This window comes from Conger conger, chromosome 7, assembly GCF_963514075.1.
Source record: "Conger conger chromosome 7, fConCon1.1, whole genome shotgun sequence".
NCBI lineage: Eukaryota > Metazoa > Chordata > Actinopteri > Anguilliformes > Congridae > Conger > Conger conger.
Window position 1 is genome coordinate 14692513 of NC_083766.1, and position 15369 is coordinate 14707881.

The following is a 15369-nucleotide window of genomic DNA, read 5'->3' on the forward strand; positions in this document are numbered from 1 at the left end:
GCAAATGTGTCTTTATAGTGGTGAGCTAACCACTCTCACAGATGGAATTTTTTTTGAAAGTGATAAAACCAGGTCTGGAGGTCAAATATGCTGCAATGTAATGTCATGTAATTCAGTTTTCCCAAGTGCACCACTTAAAAATTACAAAAATTAAAAATTCAATAACATAAGGCATCCAGCCATTAATCAACCAATGCAAAGAATTACTTCCTGCTGTAAAAGAGTTGAGATTTTCACCCAGAGAAAATCCAGTCACTGCTTCACTTGTCTGCTGGCAGCGTTTGCAACAGATAGCCATTGCTATGAAATTGCTCATTTGAAACATTTGAGTGATACGAATTCAAAAAGCTGAAGTGATTTTCTCCATGCACTGTGAAATCAAAGTGATGCGATTGCCTGTGTCTGCACGTTGAAGGCCAAAATACAAGCCAGTAAAGCTTTGAGCGTCGTGGACAGAGAGGATCATGTTCACCTGAGCGTGGCGCTCAGAGGCTTAAATACAGCCAAGTGGCCATGATGAAGTTGGCAGAACATGCCCTGTTCTGCTCAAATTACATCTCTCCCTAGGGAACCACTCAGTTGCTCTGATGTTGCTAAATATTTTTGCGAAATTGAAATATATTGAAATGAGCGGGGAGGGGTGAGAAAGGTCAGAACCTGGAGTATGTAGCGCAATTACGGAAATGAGAGGTGCACCTTGGTCTGTGCCTTGGAACACAGCAGGAAATTGGCACTTTTCTAAACCGCATGCAGTGTAATGGGGTGCCAAGTGGTAGGGGAGTGAAGATTAATCTTACAGCAGTGGAGCTCATTTCTGATCATCCCTTCGAAATGGATGTTTATTGATTTTGACCTGAATGCATTTTAATGTCTGTGAAGAAAATTGTCTGGAATAGGGTATTACTTTAGCATTTATGTTTTCTTTCCTCTAAAGTGGCTTTGTTTGTTGTATTTATCATACCAGACTTGCTTCTCAGTGTCAGTGGAGTCAAAGGCCTTCAGTGAAAACATGTATTAATTATTCATATAATAATATGTTTTTGCGTCTGGTCAATCTTTTATTATCTGTCATTATATTCAGAGCAGCTTTTTTTGTGTGGAAAATTAAATCTAGACTCCTCCTTGAAGGCCTTCAGAATCCAGATTAAATCCCTCTGCTATCAAAATGAACGGGGGTCAGAGGATATTCTGTGTGGCCATGTCATGAAGAAGGAACATGAGGATGAATCAGCTTGCTTGCTGCTTATTTTATTGCTTTTTGTTTAAAGAACATCTGATAAATAGGCCCAGCTGGGACATGCTCATGTCATTATTATTAATATTTTTAATAGAAAATAAACAGTAAAGTAAAGACAGGGGATGATGCTGGTTGCTATTGCTTGAATTGGACGCATGGTGTCGAAAGCAGGCAAATAACTTTTTTGTGTACTTACTGGTTGGCTGAGGGGTTCGCATAGTTGGCTATAGGCAGTATAATATGGTGATGTGGTTGTGAGATTTTGAGGCGGAGACACTCAGACAGGCGGCACGGATGGTGCAGTGGGTAGCACTGCCGCCTCACAGCAAGGAGGTCCTGGGTTCGACGGTCCATGTTCTCCCCATGTTTGCGTGGGTTTCCTCCGGGTACTCTGGTTTCCTCCCACAGTCCAAAGACATGCAGGTTAGGCTGATTGGAGAGTCTAAATTGCCCATAGGTGGGGTGTCTCGGTGGCGCAGCCTGTAGAGCACTGACCGCATGCTCATTGCGAGCCGTGACGTCGGCGGTTCGAATCCGACCGTCCGACATTTGTCGCATGTCTTCCCCTCTCTCTCACTCCCATTCTTCCTGTCTCTCTATACTATATGCTGTCCAATAAAGCTGAAAAAGGCCTAAAAAAAATATCTCTTTAAGTTGCCCATAGGTATGAGTGTGTGAGTGAATGGTGTGTGCCCTGCAATGGACTGGCGACCTGTCCAGGGTGTATTTCTGCCTTTCGCCCAATGTATGCTGGGATAGGCTCCAGCTCCCCTGCGACCCGGTTCAGGATAAGCGGGTTAAGATAATGGATGGATGGATGGATGGACACTTAGACAGCAGAGGTCTGAAGTGCACGGTCCGCTACTGCATAGTGCTCTGTGATTTATGTGTTTAGACCGGCTGATGTTTCTTCTAAATAGTGTACGTTGTACCCAGTCTGTATACCTTACAAAACAAAAAGACACATTTTCTGGAGGCCTGTTAGCGAAGTAGAACACATTTTTACAGTACAGTGTGACAGCATGGTTCGCAGATGCACTCAATTACCAGTAATCATCCATTTTATGTGGATTGATGGCCAATTTAATGGACTTAACAATTGCCTATGATCATCATAGACCAGGGGTCCTGGGGGGGGTTCCAACAACAATCGCAATCCCCAAAAATTTATAAGCTGATTTTTCTACAGTTCCAAGTTTGCACTCATTACAATAAACAAAATAAATCACAGATGACTTCCAAGGTCCAGGGATACATACACCTATGTATGTGATGAATGGAATATCTCTATATTTAAATATAACAGATACTGAATATTGAAATACGCTGTACACTGCAGTACATTTTTTTAAAAGCATACAAGAAAATAAAAGGATGACATCAAACGTAAGATGCAAAATAAGAGGAAAGAAACCCTAAGGGGCTTGTAAGAGTCATCTCATAATTATAAACATATGCATTTCGTAAGCAGAAAAAAAACACTCTTTATGTGATGCAAATCCAATTGTTTCTGCTCATGTGCTGCCAACTTCAGAAGGAAATGGTAATCTACTGTAATGAAATGGTAATCTACTGTGATGTTGACATAAACATTACGTAACATAAATTTTATTTAACAACTCCTATTCGTTTCATTCATCATCAGCCAACTTTAACTTTGTGCCTCATCAACTAGCTTCAATAAAGTGGCAAAATGTATTTAGAGATACGTATTTTTATCTGCCTAATTTCAAAATCCCCCACTGTTAAATTAGCTGTGAAGATGTACATTCATTTAGTGCAGTACCAGGTGCTCTAAATTCTCAGGCGCCTTTTAATTTTGTTTTCAACTGTTTGTATCTGTTCTCATGTTTTAGATTTGTTGTTTATTGAACTGATTTATGGTTGTTTGTCCCTGCCATTTAGCATTATCACTTAAATACCTCTTGAATGTCACATTTTCATTCCATATAAAACTTAATTGCAGATCATTGCCATGCTTTTTAAATCTATAAGCATGCAGGACTGGTCGACCATGGAAAAACACTTTAATGCTTGGCCCATCTGTGATAATCATTATTATGAATTTGAATCACCAACATCATTTTCAATTGCTTGCAGTTATACAACTAACTTGCAATTATATTGAAATTATGCAGCTATATTTTAGGCCAAACTAGAGACAATATTATGGGGCACTTCATTTTATAGAAAGACACTTCAAAAAGAAACTGTTATATGTTATTTACTCTTATTAACCTTTTACATTATTGTAAGTTATACCACGGCACTGAAAAACATCCGACCATTGAGGGCAAATATGGCATTCTGATTGGCTGAGATGTGACACGTCTTCATATAATCTTGCTAACCAGAACAGATCAAACAGGTGCGCAGAAATTATTCACGGCTAAAATATCCAACAAATATCAATGCAAACAACATATAAGATGCAATGTGTTGAATTTATGCAAGTAGTCTGGTTTTAGCCAATCTGGTGACAAAAATTGCTTTAGGCTACATTGCATTGAGTTAGGCTACACTTTGCATTGTCGGAAAGAGAACCATGGGAGATGTTTCAAACATAATGTAACCGAGCATTTCAACTTATATAATGCAGTAATAATAACACAACTTACACACTGATCAAACATTTACAGTTTGTAATTCACTCTGTAAAGCAACAGAAAGTGCCGCAGGTGTAGAGGAACATGGACACAGAATGCCCAGAGAGGCTAAAATATATTCAGTACACTGATATTCTCTGTAAACTACATCGTGGCTTGAAGTCTAATTTAATTATTTGAATATGTTGTTTTGCGGGACTGGCTGCAAAAACGAGACATGCCAGCTGATTGCAGTCTGGAATACAGCATCAAATATCTATAAATTGCTTACTATTATTTTGCAAGCTAACATTAGTTTACAGCCTAACTTTTTATTTCCTTTCGGCGATGATGAGCTAGTGAAATTTTCTTCGCCGATGATGCAGTTGGCTTTTAGTTGCAGCAGGCAATTTTACGCTGTGTAAAGATTTTTTTTCCTCAGCAACAGGGACAATGTTTTTCTCCTGTTCCCATTGCACTTCTATGAATACATTTTTGTTTCTAAACTAAAAATATTTTTTCCATAACTACATTACTTTAGCAAATTAGTTATGAGGAAATAATTACCCTTCAGGGTGGTACACTCGAACTGACTCGTTTGAAGGGCGTTATCCCTTACATAATTTTTCCCTACAATTTAAAACAAAAAGTTCCCGATGACTCCATGTTGTATGGATACCTTTTCAGACTAAACAAAATATTAAGTAATTGGTTCTTCATTGCTATTTGCTGTGTTTCAGTCAATCTGCTGTTCTACTTATGTTCACAGTAAGACGTTTAAAAAGCAGGGCTTACAGCTTCACCTTGAATGTACAAAAACAGAGGTTTTCCATTCTGCACTGCTGTCTCATAAGAATGTTCTTTATCTTGGCCAGAAGTATAGTCCAGCAGCCTTTTGCATGTCACTGTTCCACAGGCTACAGTGAGGATGAAACAACCACTCTGCAACAGCAAATGGCATAATTGTAAGCAGTACAGTTTTAATCAGCCTAATTCTGTTTGATGATGCTCTTAAAAGGCGGCCCCTGCTGTTTATGAAAAACTCCCCTGCATAGTAAACGTATTATAAATGCATTTCAAAGGTCAGCGGTTTGCAAAAAAATAAAATGCCACAGTGTTTTGTGTTGGCTTATACTTATAGTAGTACAATTCTTTCTCAATGTAACCTATCAACTTTGAGGTTTGAAGCATTGTGTGTTCAGAGATGCTCTTCTGCACGCTAATGTTGTAATGTGTGGTTATTTGCGTCACTGTCACTTTCCTGTCAGCTTTGACCAGTCTGGCCATTTCTTCTGACCTCTCTCATTGACAAGGTGTTTCTGCCCTCAGAACTGCTGCTCACTGGATGTTTTTGTTGTTTTTCACACCATTCTCTGTAGAGACTGTTGTGTGTGAAAATTCCAGGAGATCAGCAGTTTATGAGATACTCAAACCACCCTGTCTGGCACCAACTATCATTCCACGGTCACAGTCACTTGGATCACATTTTTATCCCAATCTGTGAGAATGATCTGAAGCCCCTGACCCGTATCTGCATGACTGTACGCATTGCAATGCCGCCACACAATTGGCTGATTAGATCATTGCATGAACAAGTGCTCAGTGAGTGTATATGCTCATCATTAAGGTAAACAAGTGATAATTTTTCTCTGAGCACAGTTTAATAATCATAAAATGTACTAATTACAAATAATTTCATTTGTAGAAAAACATATGGTATTGCATGTTTAACTAGTTTTATGTCTATCAGTCTTAGTTCACACTAAGCTGACCTGCTTATACAAATTGACTTACACCATTATGTTCATTGACACTATCACTGACTCCTTTCAAATGGTTCCTGCATTCAGTTACTGGAGAGACCAAAAATAACTGATGCTTCAGATCTTCTTTCATATAAGTTCTGCACTGTGTACAATGGGATATTGGACCATGTGAAGTGAAGGGGAATTTCATTGCTTGAATTTTTCATATGAAAGGTAGTTTCATCAGCTCTGAAATCTGATGTAGAAGAGTAAAATGCTCTGAGCAGCAGCGATATTAATGGTTATGAAACCAGTAAGAAATGCGAAATAGAGTGGCGTGGTGGCACCCGGCTAAGACCGTGATTCAGGCATCAGTTTGAGGCAGTGGCACACTGAGGACCGGTGTTCATGCCCCGGTCCTGCCAAAAAGCCGAGTGCGGCCAGCGCACGAGAGAACGGCGAGTACGGACTTCAGCTCCGCGGGTGGGGGGAGGGAATCGGCAGGGAGATTTGCCGCATACAAAAGCGCCCTGGTCGCCTCGGAATCATGGGCCGGGGCTCGAGACAATGCAGCTTGAAGAAGCCATGTCTATCTCTTTCCGACTGCCAGGGGACGGGGTCGTAGCGGTATTTCCTCAACTAACATGGGCAATTGAAATGAACAGGGCAATTGTCAAACAAATTGGGAAATAATCTGAAACAAATTCCCCCCTTCAAAAAACAAGAAATGCTAAATGGGCTTCAGTAAATGTTTGGGTAAGGACATTTGTCTATATTAACTTGGAGCGATACAGACTGGTGGTTAGTTTTTTTGGACTGATTCGCTGGCTGTTCAGTATAATGTCTTTGGGCCAATGTATTAAGGGAGCAACACTGGCTCAGGAGGCAAAAGCAGTCGTCTAGCAGTCGGAGAGTTGCCGGTTCGATCCCACCCTGGGTGTGTCGAGTGTCACTGAGCAAAACACCTACCCCCCAATTGCTCCTGATGAGCTGGTTGGTGCTTTGCATGGTAGCCAATCACCGTTGGTGTATGAATGGGTGAATGAGAACAATCGCTTTGGATAAAGGAGCTATATAAATGCCAACCATTTACCATATCACCTCTGATTATGTGGTCCTTATTTGCTAAGCAGTATTTTCACTGAATAATTCTTTTTAGTACATTTTTGTACATTGTGGGCTGGGCCAGATGCAGATTAAGCTTAGTTCTGGAATAAATTGACTTCTATATGGAGAATCTGCAGTCTACAAAACTGGCCCTATGTGTATGCTCAAATAACAGTCAGAATAATAGTCAGAACATACGATATTAAATATCATTATATCCACTGACTCCTCTCTACAAGACTCAAATTTTATCTCAACATAGTTACAATTACAGTTCTACAACAATTATCCCTTGTTACTTGTCTAAAGGTTTGCTTCAGTCTGCTCCAAAAGTGCCTTGCCCATAACTGTAAGCCGATTAACCGATTAAACTAATTTCGGTTTGTTCCAGGCATTCATCTTGGAAGGCTGCCTCAGGTTCTCGTTGAGTCTCTGGCCTTGAAACTGAACCCGGCATTTCCTGGAGTTAGGAACTACCAGCAGGTAGCACTGGAGTTGGGTGTCCCTCTGGAGGTGCTGCAGAACCTGCAAGGGTTTGAGCATGTCTTCCAGTACCTCTCCTCCTGCACCCTGCACACGGTGCCTGACCTTCTCAACACCTTCCACCACCTGCAGAGGTTGGATGCGGTGCTTCTGCTCTGTGAATATGCCACCAAGAGCCAGCCCACAGCTTGCCCACACTAACTGCCAACAGTGGCAATGTAAACCTCCTGCCTACAAAAGTGGTGTTTGTAACTGATTAGATATAAAGGAAGGCAAACTTGAAGCTACGGCATTCAACTTGAGAATTTCAGGGACAACAGATACTGTATGTATTTTTACTGTCATTTCTCATTCCATTCTTCGAGTTAAAACTATTTTTGTACTTGTTTTATATGATCCTAGTATGGATATAAGTACTTGTTTTATATGATCCTAGTATGGATATAAAGTGGAAAATAATGGTGGAAAAAGGAGTATGTTCTTACTTGACAGTATGTGCGATGTTAACAATAAGTAAATATTGTTTATCTTGTACACACAGGTGTTTCATAACACTCTTTCACATTTCTCTGAACTCTCTTCTTAATTTGGCAATAATTAATATGTTTGTTAGTGGAATTATTTTGTTAGGCTACTGTGAACTCTAACATTAGGTTTATTTTGTATTTTAACTAACAGTGGCAATGTTTTTGATAATGGGAAAGTCTTTGGAACATTTACACTGCCCTCTATAATGCTTGGGACAAAGCCCTATAATTTATTTGACATGTTATTTTTTGTTACAAATCTCAAATTTTGGAGTACAGAGGCAATTAAATGATGGGTCTTTGTCCAAAACATTACAGAGGGTACTGTATGCTGCCATCTACATTGAGGGCTCTTTTCTGAGGATATAAAGACCAAAACGTGTGAAGCAGCCTTTCAGTTGTGCATCACGTCACCTGCCATGGCATCACAATTGTGGTCCATTCTGGTCTTGTTAACCAGTGAAATTCTGTTGTAGAATTCTTTTGAGACAAGAATGAAGAAGCTATGCAGGTCGGGAATAATTGCCGGTGAATGTGGTAATTAATTAGAAATGGTCTGATTGTATTTTATGGATTTTGTTTTGAGAATCCAAGTTCTGTATCCTCAAAAATGTATTTTTCTGTCAATAAATGATAATGTTCTCAAAGAATAGTCCCACTTGAATTTCATGAAGTATCATAAGATGGAGAAACTGAACACAATTTTTCAGATAAACCAAATGCTTACATATGAAGTTTTCTGGGTGTTATGTTTACTTCATACTAAATTAGGCATACTTGTCTTAAAGTCTAGAAGGTTAAAGTCTAGAAACATACTACATTTGGCATATTTCTTATGTTGGATGTGTTCAAAACCATATGCATTTAATTTGAAATAGTCAATGATTCTTGTAATTCCTGGCCAGGGTAAAATTAATTACACAGAAGACAACTGAAATGTTAAATATTAAATGACATTTTGAAACATACTTTGACATTTTGAAACTTTAATAAACAGAATTTCACTAATACAAAATTGGTATTTGTTTAGTCTTTTCGGTGCAGAATAAATCTAGAAAATATAATTCCACTTTTACCATGATGTCTAATTCACTGACAGTGCTTCTTAATCTATTTTGTTATTATGCACTATACGTTGCATATACCTTTCTCATCTTTTATTTATGGGTTTGTCGCCTACAGCAAGGGCTACTATTGAAAAAGAAAGTATTTCAGCATGTTCTTGAAAGGTATGTATATCACCTTTGCACTTGAGAGTTGACTTCAAAAGTACCCCTTCTGCTTTTCTTTGATTGCCTTTGAGTTTGTTATTGGCGTTTGTCAACATGAGGACCAGAGTTGTGAAAATGACAGTCAAGGAAGGAAGGCTAAATAAGAAAGAAATAGAATCAATAGGCTTATCAAAATATACTATTTGGCACATCATTAAGAATAAAGAGAGCTCAGTAATTGCAAACGTGCTGGTAGGCCAAGGAAGACCTCTACAGTTGATGACCAATTAATTGTCACCATAATTGAGAAAAAAAAAAAAAATACCCGACTAATAGGTCAGAAACACTCTTCGGCAGGCAGGTGTGGATGTGTTAATAACTACTCTCCACAGAAGACTTCACAAACAGATCTACAGGGGCTACCCTGAAGATGCAAACCACTAGTTAGCTGCAAAAACAGGATATGCAGGTTACAGTTCGCTACTGTAAGTAGTGCCAAAACGAGCCTGAAGAGTCCTGGAAAAAATATCTTGGGAACAGATAAGACCAAGATTCACTTGAATCAGAGTGATGGCAAGAGCAAAGTGTGCAGGCTGAAAATATGCAAAAGCATCTTATCTGCTCATGTTAAATCAAATGGCTGCAAGCTCATTGGATGGTGCTTCATCTCACAGCAAGGCAATGATCCCAAACATACACCAGTGCTCTCTTTCTATTTAATGATGTTCTGATCTGTTTCCTTCGGTAAGCTTATTGTTTGATCTATGTCTCTTACTGTTTTTGTTTTTTTGTATGTCTCAGCTTTAATGGCTTCCTTAACATTCATTGGCACAACTGTCTTCATGTTGAGAAATGCCAATAACAGACTCCAAATGCAATCGAATGCCTAGAATCAAGACTAGATACTGAGAGCTTTCTTATACCTGCACTACGGAAGTGATTGAATACACCTGACTAATCAGGAACAGCTGAGAAGCCAACTGTCCAATTAGTTTTGGTCCCCTAAAATGGGGAGGCTATGCAAAATAAAAAGGAATGTAATTCATTTTTCGATTACCTAATATGGATGTAAATACCCTCAAATTAAACATAACTATTTATGGTTTAACCTTATCTTAATTGTTTCATTTCAAACTACGAACTACAGAGTACAGAGCCAAAAGTATCTAAATTGTGCCGCTGTCCAAATACTTATGGACTGCATTGTATTTAATAAGATAATATATGATTAAGAAAATACCATGCAAGCCTTGAACATACAGTATAAGTGAATAATAATGTAATGTTATCATGAATTAATTATGCAAAGCAACTATATTCTGTAATACTGTTAAATAAGACTTTAAAAGGGGAGGGCACCAGACTACAAAAATAATGAAGAGTTGCAGTTTCACATTTTGAAAAAATAGTGCCCTCTTGTGTTGTTTTCATGTACAGTGGGCTCCAGAGTTATAAGCTAATAAGAATGGAGAAAAAAGGCTGCTGTTTTTTTATTGAGTAATCAGTTTTTTTTCTAAAAACCATCCTTAGCAATTATTGTTAAGTAAATTCAAACAAAATGAAAATGACAATACAATTTTACTTTACTTTAGTTAATCTCAGTCTAAATAAACTATATTGTGTCATTCCATCATTTTCTGTTTCACTGGAGTATATAAATTAGGTAACAAGAATGCAAAATCCCTTTCTCAACCAAAGCCAAAGAACTGTCAATTCAGAAAACACAGATGGTAATTGACTATCACAAGTCAGGTAATGGGTACAAAAAAAATACATAAACGGTTAAACAGGGCAATAATAAAGAGGCATATATGGAATGGTTGCAAACTTGCCAGGAAGAGGATACAAGTGTATTTTATCCCAACAGACGGCAAGGAAGATTAGGAGGGAGGCCATAAGTAACCCAAGTACAGCAGTTTAAGAATTGCAGAGATTGGTTGTGTCTTGGGATCTCCAAGTAAAAAAAAAAAAAAAAACATAAAATGGCGCCTCCATAGCAGCAACATTTTTAGAAGGGTGGCACGAAGACAGCCCTTACTGAGCACAATAAACAAAACCAAGCATCTTGAGTTTGCCAAACCTCATTGGAATTATAACTGGAAGAGAGTGATTTGGTCAGATGAGGCAAAAATTGGTCCACACCATCAACATGTTTGGTTGAAAAAAAGGAGAAGCACCTCATACCTACTGTGAAATACAGCGGTGGGTCATTGATGTTTTGGAGATATTTTGCTGTCAGTGGTCCAGGGGCACTATTTAAGATGGCACAATGAATTCAATAAATACCAGAAAATCTGGTTGCCTCTGCTAGGTAGCTGAGTCTTGGTCATAGGTAGATTGTCCGGCAGGACCTTGACTCCAAGCATACTATACATCAAAATCCATACAGAAATGGTTAAGTAAAGGGTTCTGCAATTGCCACTTTTTCTGAATATCTATTAAGGTGCCAATAATTCTGGAGCCTACTGTAGTTGCTCATACATTTTCATACAATAAATAATTTATACATATATATATATGTTTACAAAAAAACTATTTTAAGGGGGCAATTTGCTTACTGCTAATAATGCCCCCTTGCCTCCTACACCCCTGCTTTGAAGCAAAGACCATGCAACATTTGGAATGCAATGTGACAAAAAAAGCAATGGTCAGCAGCATGTGTTTCAGAGGAGAGTGAAGAAGACTTGCTTGACATGTCCGTGCAACAATCCAACACATTCATAATGATGATTTAAGAACATGGCTTAATGCTGAATCATTGGTTGTCATCCAGTGTACCATATCTAGCACTATGCAAATCCACAAATGTTTCTGAAAAACTCAAATGGAATCCTTTCATTAATAGAACCATCCAAGTGCACATAATCACAACATTGAAAAGTCTGTGAACACTTAATAAATACACAGAAAAGTATATTAGGCTTCTATGCTTATTTGGTGTTCATTGAAAACTTTGTAGGCCTATGCTTATTTGTAATGTGACCTTGACTCATCCACCATTTTGGAAAACAACACGCCCAGTACAACTCTGTGTTTTTTCCCCAAAAAGTATTTTATTTAAATATCAGAAAATAGTGATAACCCAGATTTATAATGGTTATTTCTGTTAAAGTTATGTCTGGGGTTTCCAGTAGGCCTAGTTAATTCTAGTCCTTTATGTAACCAGGGGAAATCCATTGAGAGCATGTTCTCTCTTGCAAGAAAGGGGGAATGCCAGATGACTGGAAGAAATGCCAGAGGGAACAGTTGCAATTGGGGCGAGAAAGAGAACAGGGGTAAAGCACCTGGAACTATTTTTGGGTTAACGGCAGGGTTCTTTTTCATTTTAGGGAAGCACCCAAATTAATCTCTAAAGATGCAGTTCGACATCAGCTATATGCCAACCAGGGACTTGAAGCAGCAACTCTACAGTTGCCAGTCACATACCCTACCACTCCGCGATGCTGCTGACTCCCCAAACACAGAGCGTATGCTGGCTGCCTTCATATGATTTAGGCAAAAGCTGGATGCATTGCTGTGAAAACCTCTGCTAATTTGTATGAACTAAATGATTTAGAATTACGCATTTGGGGAGATAACAAAGCTCTGTGTTGAACTTTGGCCACCGCGGTATGCACATCCCTGCTGGCCGAACAAGCTTAGATGTTTGCACACCAACGCCAATGTGGAGATGGTCTAGAATATCACAGAGGTGGCTACATCCGGTTTTCTCTGATTGAGTGGAAGAACACACCATCTTCTCTTTATTTTGTTTTTTTGCATGCTGAATAAAGTGATTTTAAAATAATCAACTTCCATCTATCCAAGTTTCTGCTCCTTTACCACAGCCATTTGTCTGTGCTTGATGTGGCATTTAAAAATATATATTATTTCAACATAGCCTATGTTAAAATATAGGCTACAAATAAAAAATATATAAACATAGATTTGAACCTTCGAAATTCGAAACTTAAAAAAATGTCCAGTCAACCGAACAGGGAAAGAATCTGTAAGTATAACATTAATACAAAATGACAACTCAAATGCAGAAGAGTAACATGATTCATTGAGATTATATCAAACTTGAAATTATATCAAAATTAGACAAGGGAGTGAGCTTCACGACTGTTGCTAAAGAGTAGCCTACAAGGCTAGTCACTATTTGAAGTGTCCCCTTTTTGAAATTGAAATTGAAATTGTACTTCCCTCTAGGGTCTTTCAGCGCACTTAGCCCTGGTTATGGGTATGCACTTTGTTGTACGTCGCTCTGGATAAGAGCGCCTGCCAAATGCCAATAATGTAATGTAATGTAATTACTTACATATGGTAAAGCAGCCTAATTAACCCACCTTGGTTTTGGGGTAATGGTATCGCTTTTGCTCCCGCTCTCAACTGTTTCTCATCCCAAATAAACAGCCTTAAAGTTGAGGAACCGGAGGAAAGAAAACATGTTTAGAATTTCGTTTTTTCTTGGCAAACAATTGCCAAGATTAGACTCCACCAACAGCTCCACTCCACCATCCTCAAATTCTGTGTGTGGATGTGAGATGTCTACTAGGCTACTGTAACTGTAGGATGGAATCTCTGCTGTCATTATAGAAATCTTTTGATCTTATTGCACAATGTGACAGCAATAAAATGTGTACTGTTGGGTCAACATCAGTGTGACATTTAATAATCCAAAGAGCCAGCTGATGTAAAAGACAGATGATGTGTCACAGTGTTGGCCAGCTGAAACTGAACTGAGATACATATACAGCGGGGTCCAAAAGTCTAAAACCAAGTTGAAAATCAAGGCTTTTTTCCCCATGTAATCCTGAAAAGTTTTTGAACATTTTAAAACAAATGAAAGTTACTTCAAAGCTTTGCAAGAACTACTTGAAGACCAAAGAAAGGAAGGAGTGCTGTATAATCCACAATCACCTGGCCTCAACCTCATTTAATATTTATGGGGACACTTGAAGACTGACAAAAGCCAAGCATTCAATATGATCACAGGATGCTCTTTGGAACATTGTCCAATAATGCTGAGATAACATGAATCATGAGGTTTTGCACAAATCTGTGGAGTCCATGCCAGCTCAAGTGCATGTTGCCATTAAATCAAAAGGGGGACATACCAAATACAAATTCTGAAATTCATGTACTCATGATTCAACTTTTCACTGAAATTGTTATGCTGATAATATAATTTAAGAACGCAAAATATAACCATTTTCACAAGTGGTCTCAGAATTTGGCCCCACTGAATGATTTCTTAAAACTGTATTTCAACATTACTTTCAGATTTCCGATTATTTTCGAACGACCATTCCCAATGTGTTCTGTATTTGTTCTGTATTTTATTTAGAGAGGTAAAAAACAGGGAGGTCCACACACTGAGAAAGAGCCATGGCAGGGGATCAAACCCTGGCTATTAGAAGGGCTTTGCCTTCAGTTGCTCCACACATCTTAAAAAAAGAACATTATTTTCGCCGAGACCTAAATCCAAGTCCAAAAATTATAATGCAAAACATATTTTATAATGGAGACATTTATTCATGTATGAATAGCAGTCTCTTGTGGCTGGCACTGGAATAACTCACCAGAGACATTGACGATTTAAAGTGTAGTTTCCTGTGTTTGAAATGGAGGCATTTAAGGGAGAAGTTTTTAGTGTTTTTTTTTTCATTTTTTTACCATTCTGTCAACAAGTTCGTAAGATGACATCACCAGATATTAGTATTTCATCAGCTGAAATGAGCAGCGAAAGAAAAGGTTAGGCAGAGACTGAGATGCATGACCTTAAAATATTGGTTATAATGGATCTATTGAACATTGAAACAGAAGATAACAAATATCATCATATGCACAGCTGTACCATACTTGTGGTTTAAATGTAGAATTACACTAATTGTCCACCTTTGTCTCTTTGTCTTGCTTCCAGAAATTTGATTAACCATATCAAAGCTATTATCTAAGCAATCAAATGAAATTAAGTCCCCCTCTTGAATCCCCTTATTATCATTTTGCCAGGCATTGGTAGAATGAAGTGTATTAATCCACTTTCCTGTTAACTTTTGCATTTCATACCTATTTTGTTTTCCTTCTTATTTTCCAAATGCTTCCTGTATCATGGTTCCCAGTCTCTCCACAGTAACCTATTCTACTCCAAAAAAATGGTATATATAAAAACGATTAATTCATACATACACCCGATATGGATGTAAATAGGGGGCGGCCTGTAGATAAATGACTGGGAGATGCAAAGTTGGTGGTTCGAATCCCAGTGTAGCCACAATAAGATCCGCACAGCCGTTGGGCCCTTGAGCAAGGCCCTTAACCCTGCATTGCCCCAGGGGAGGATTGTCTCCTGCTTAGTCTAATCAACTGTACGTCGCTCTGGATAAGAGCATCTGCCAAATGCCAATAAGGTAATGTAATGTAAATACCATCAATGGCTAGAACTTTAGCCTTTAACCCAAGTCCAATGTGCTGGACTACAGAGGGACTACC

The 15369-nt window shown here is 38.5% G+C and overlaps 1 protein-coding gene across 3 annotated transcripts in view; it reads left to right on the forward strand.

The window, feature by feature from the left end:
- The window catches only part of eda2r (ectodysplasin A2 receptor), a 31887-nt gene extending 23553 nt beyond the window's left edge, over positions 1–8334 (forward strand). For all 3 annotated transcript variants that reach the window (XM_061250122.1, XM_061250124.1, XM_061250123.1), the window contains one exon: positions 7066–8334. In XM_061250122.1, the coding sequence (XP_061106106.1) occupies positions 7066–7358 (293 nt within the window). In that variant the 3' untranslated portion in view covers positions 7359–8334. The remainder of the gene's footprint in view (positions 1–7065) is intronic.
- The last annotated feature ends 7035 nt before the right edge of the window (positions 8335–15369 follow it).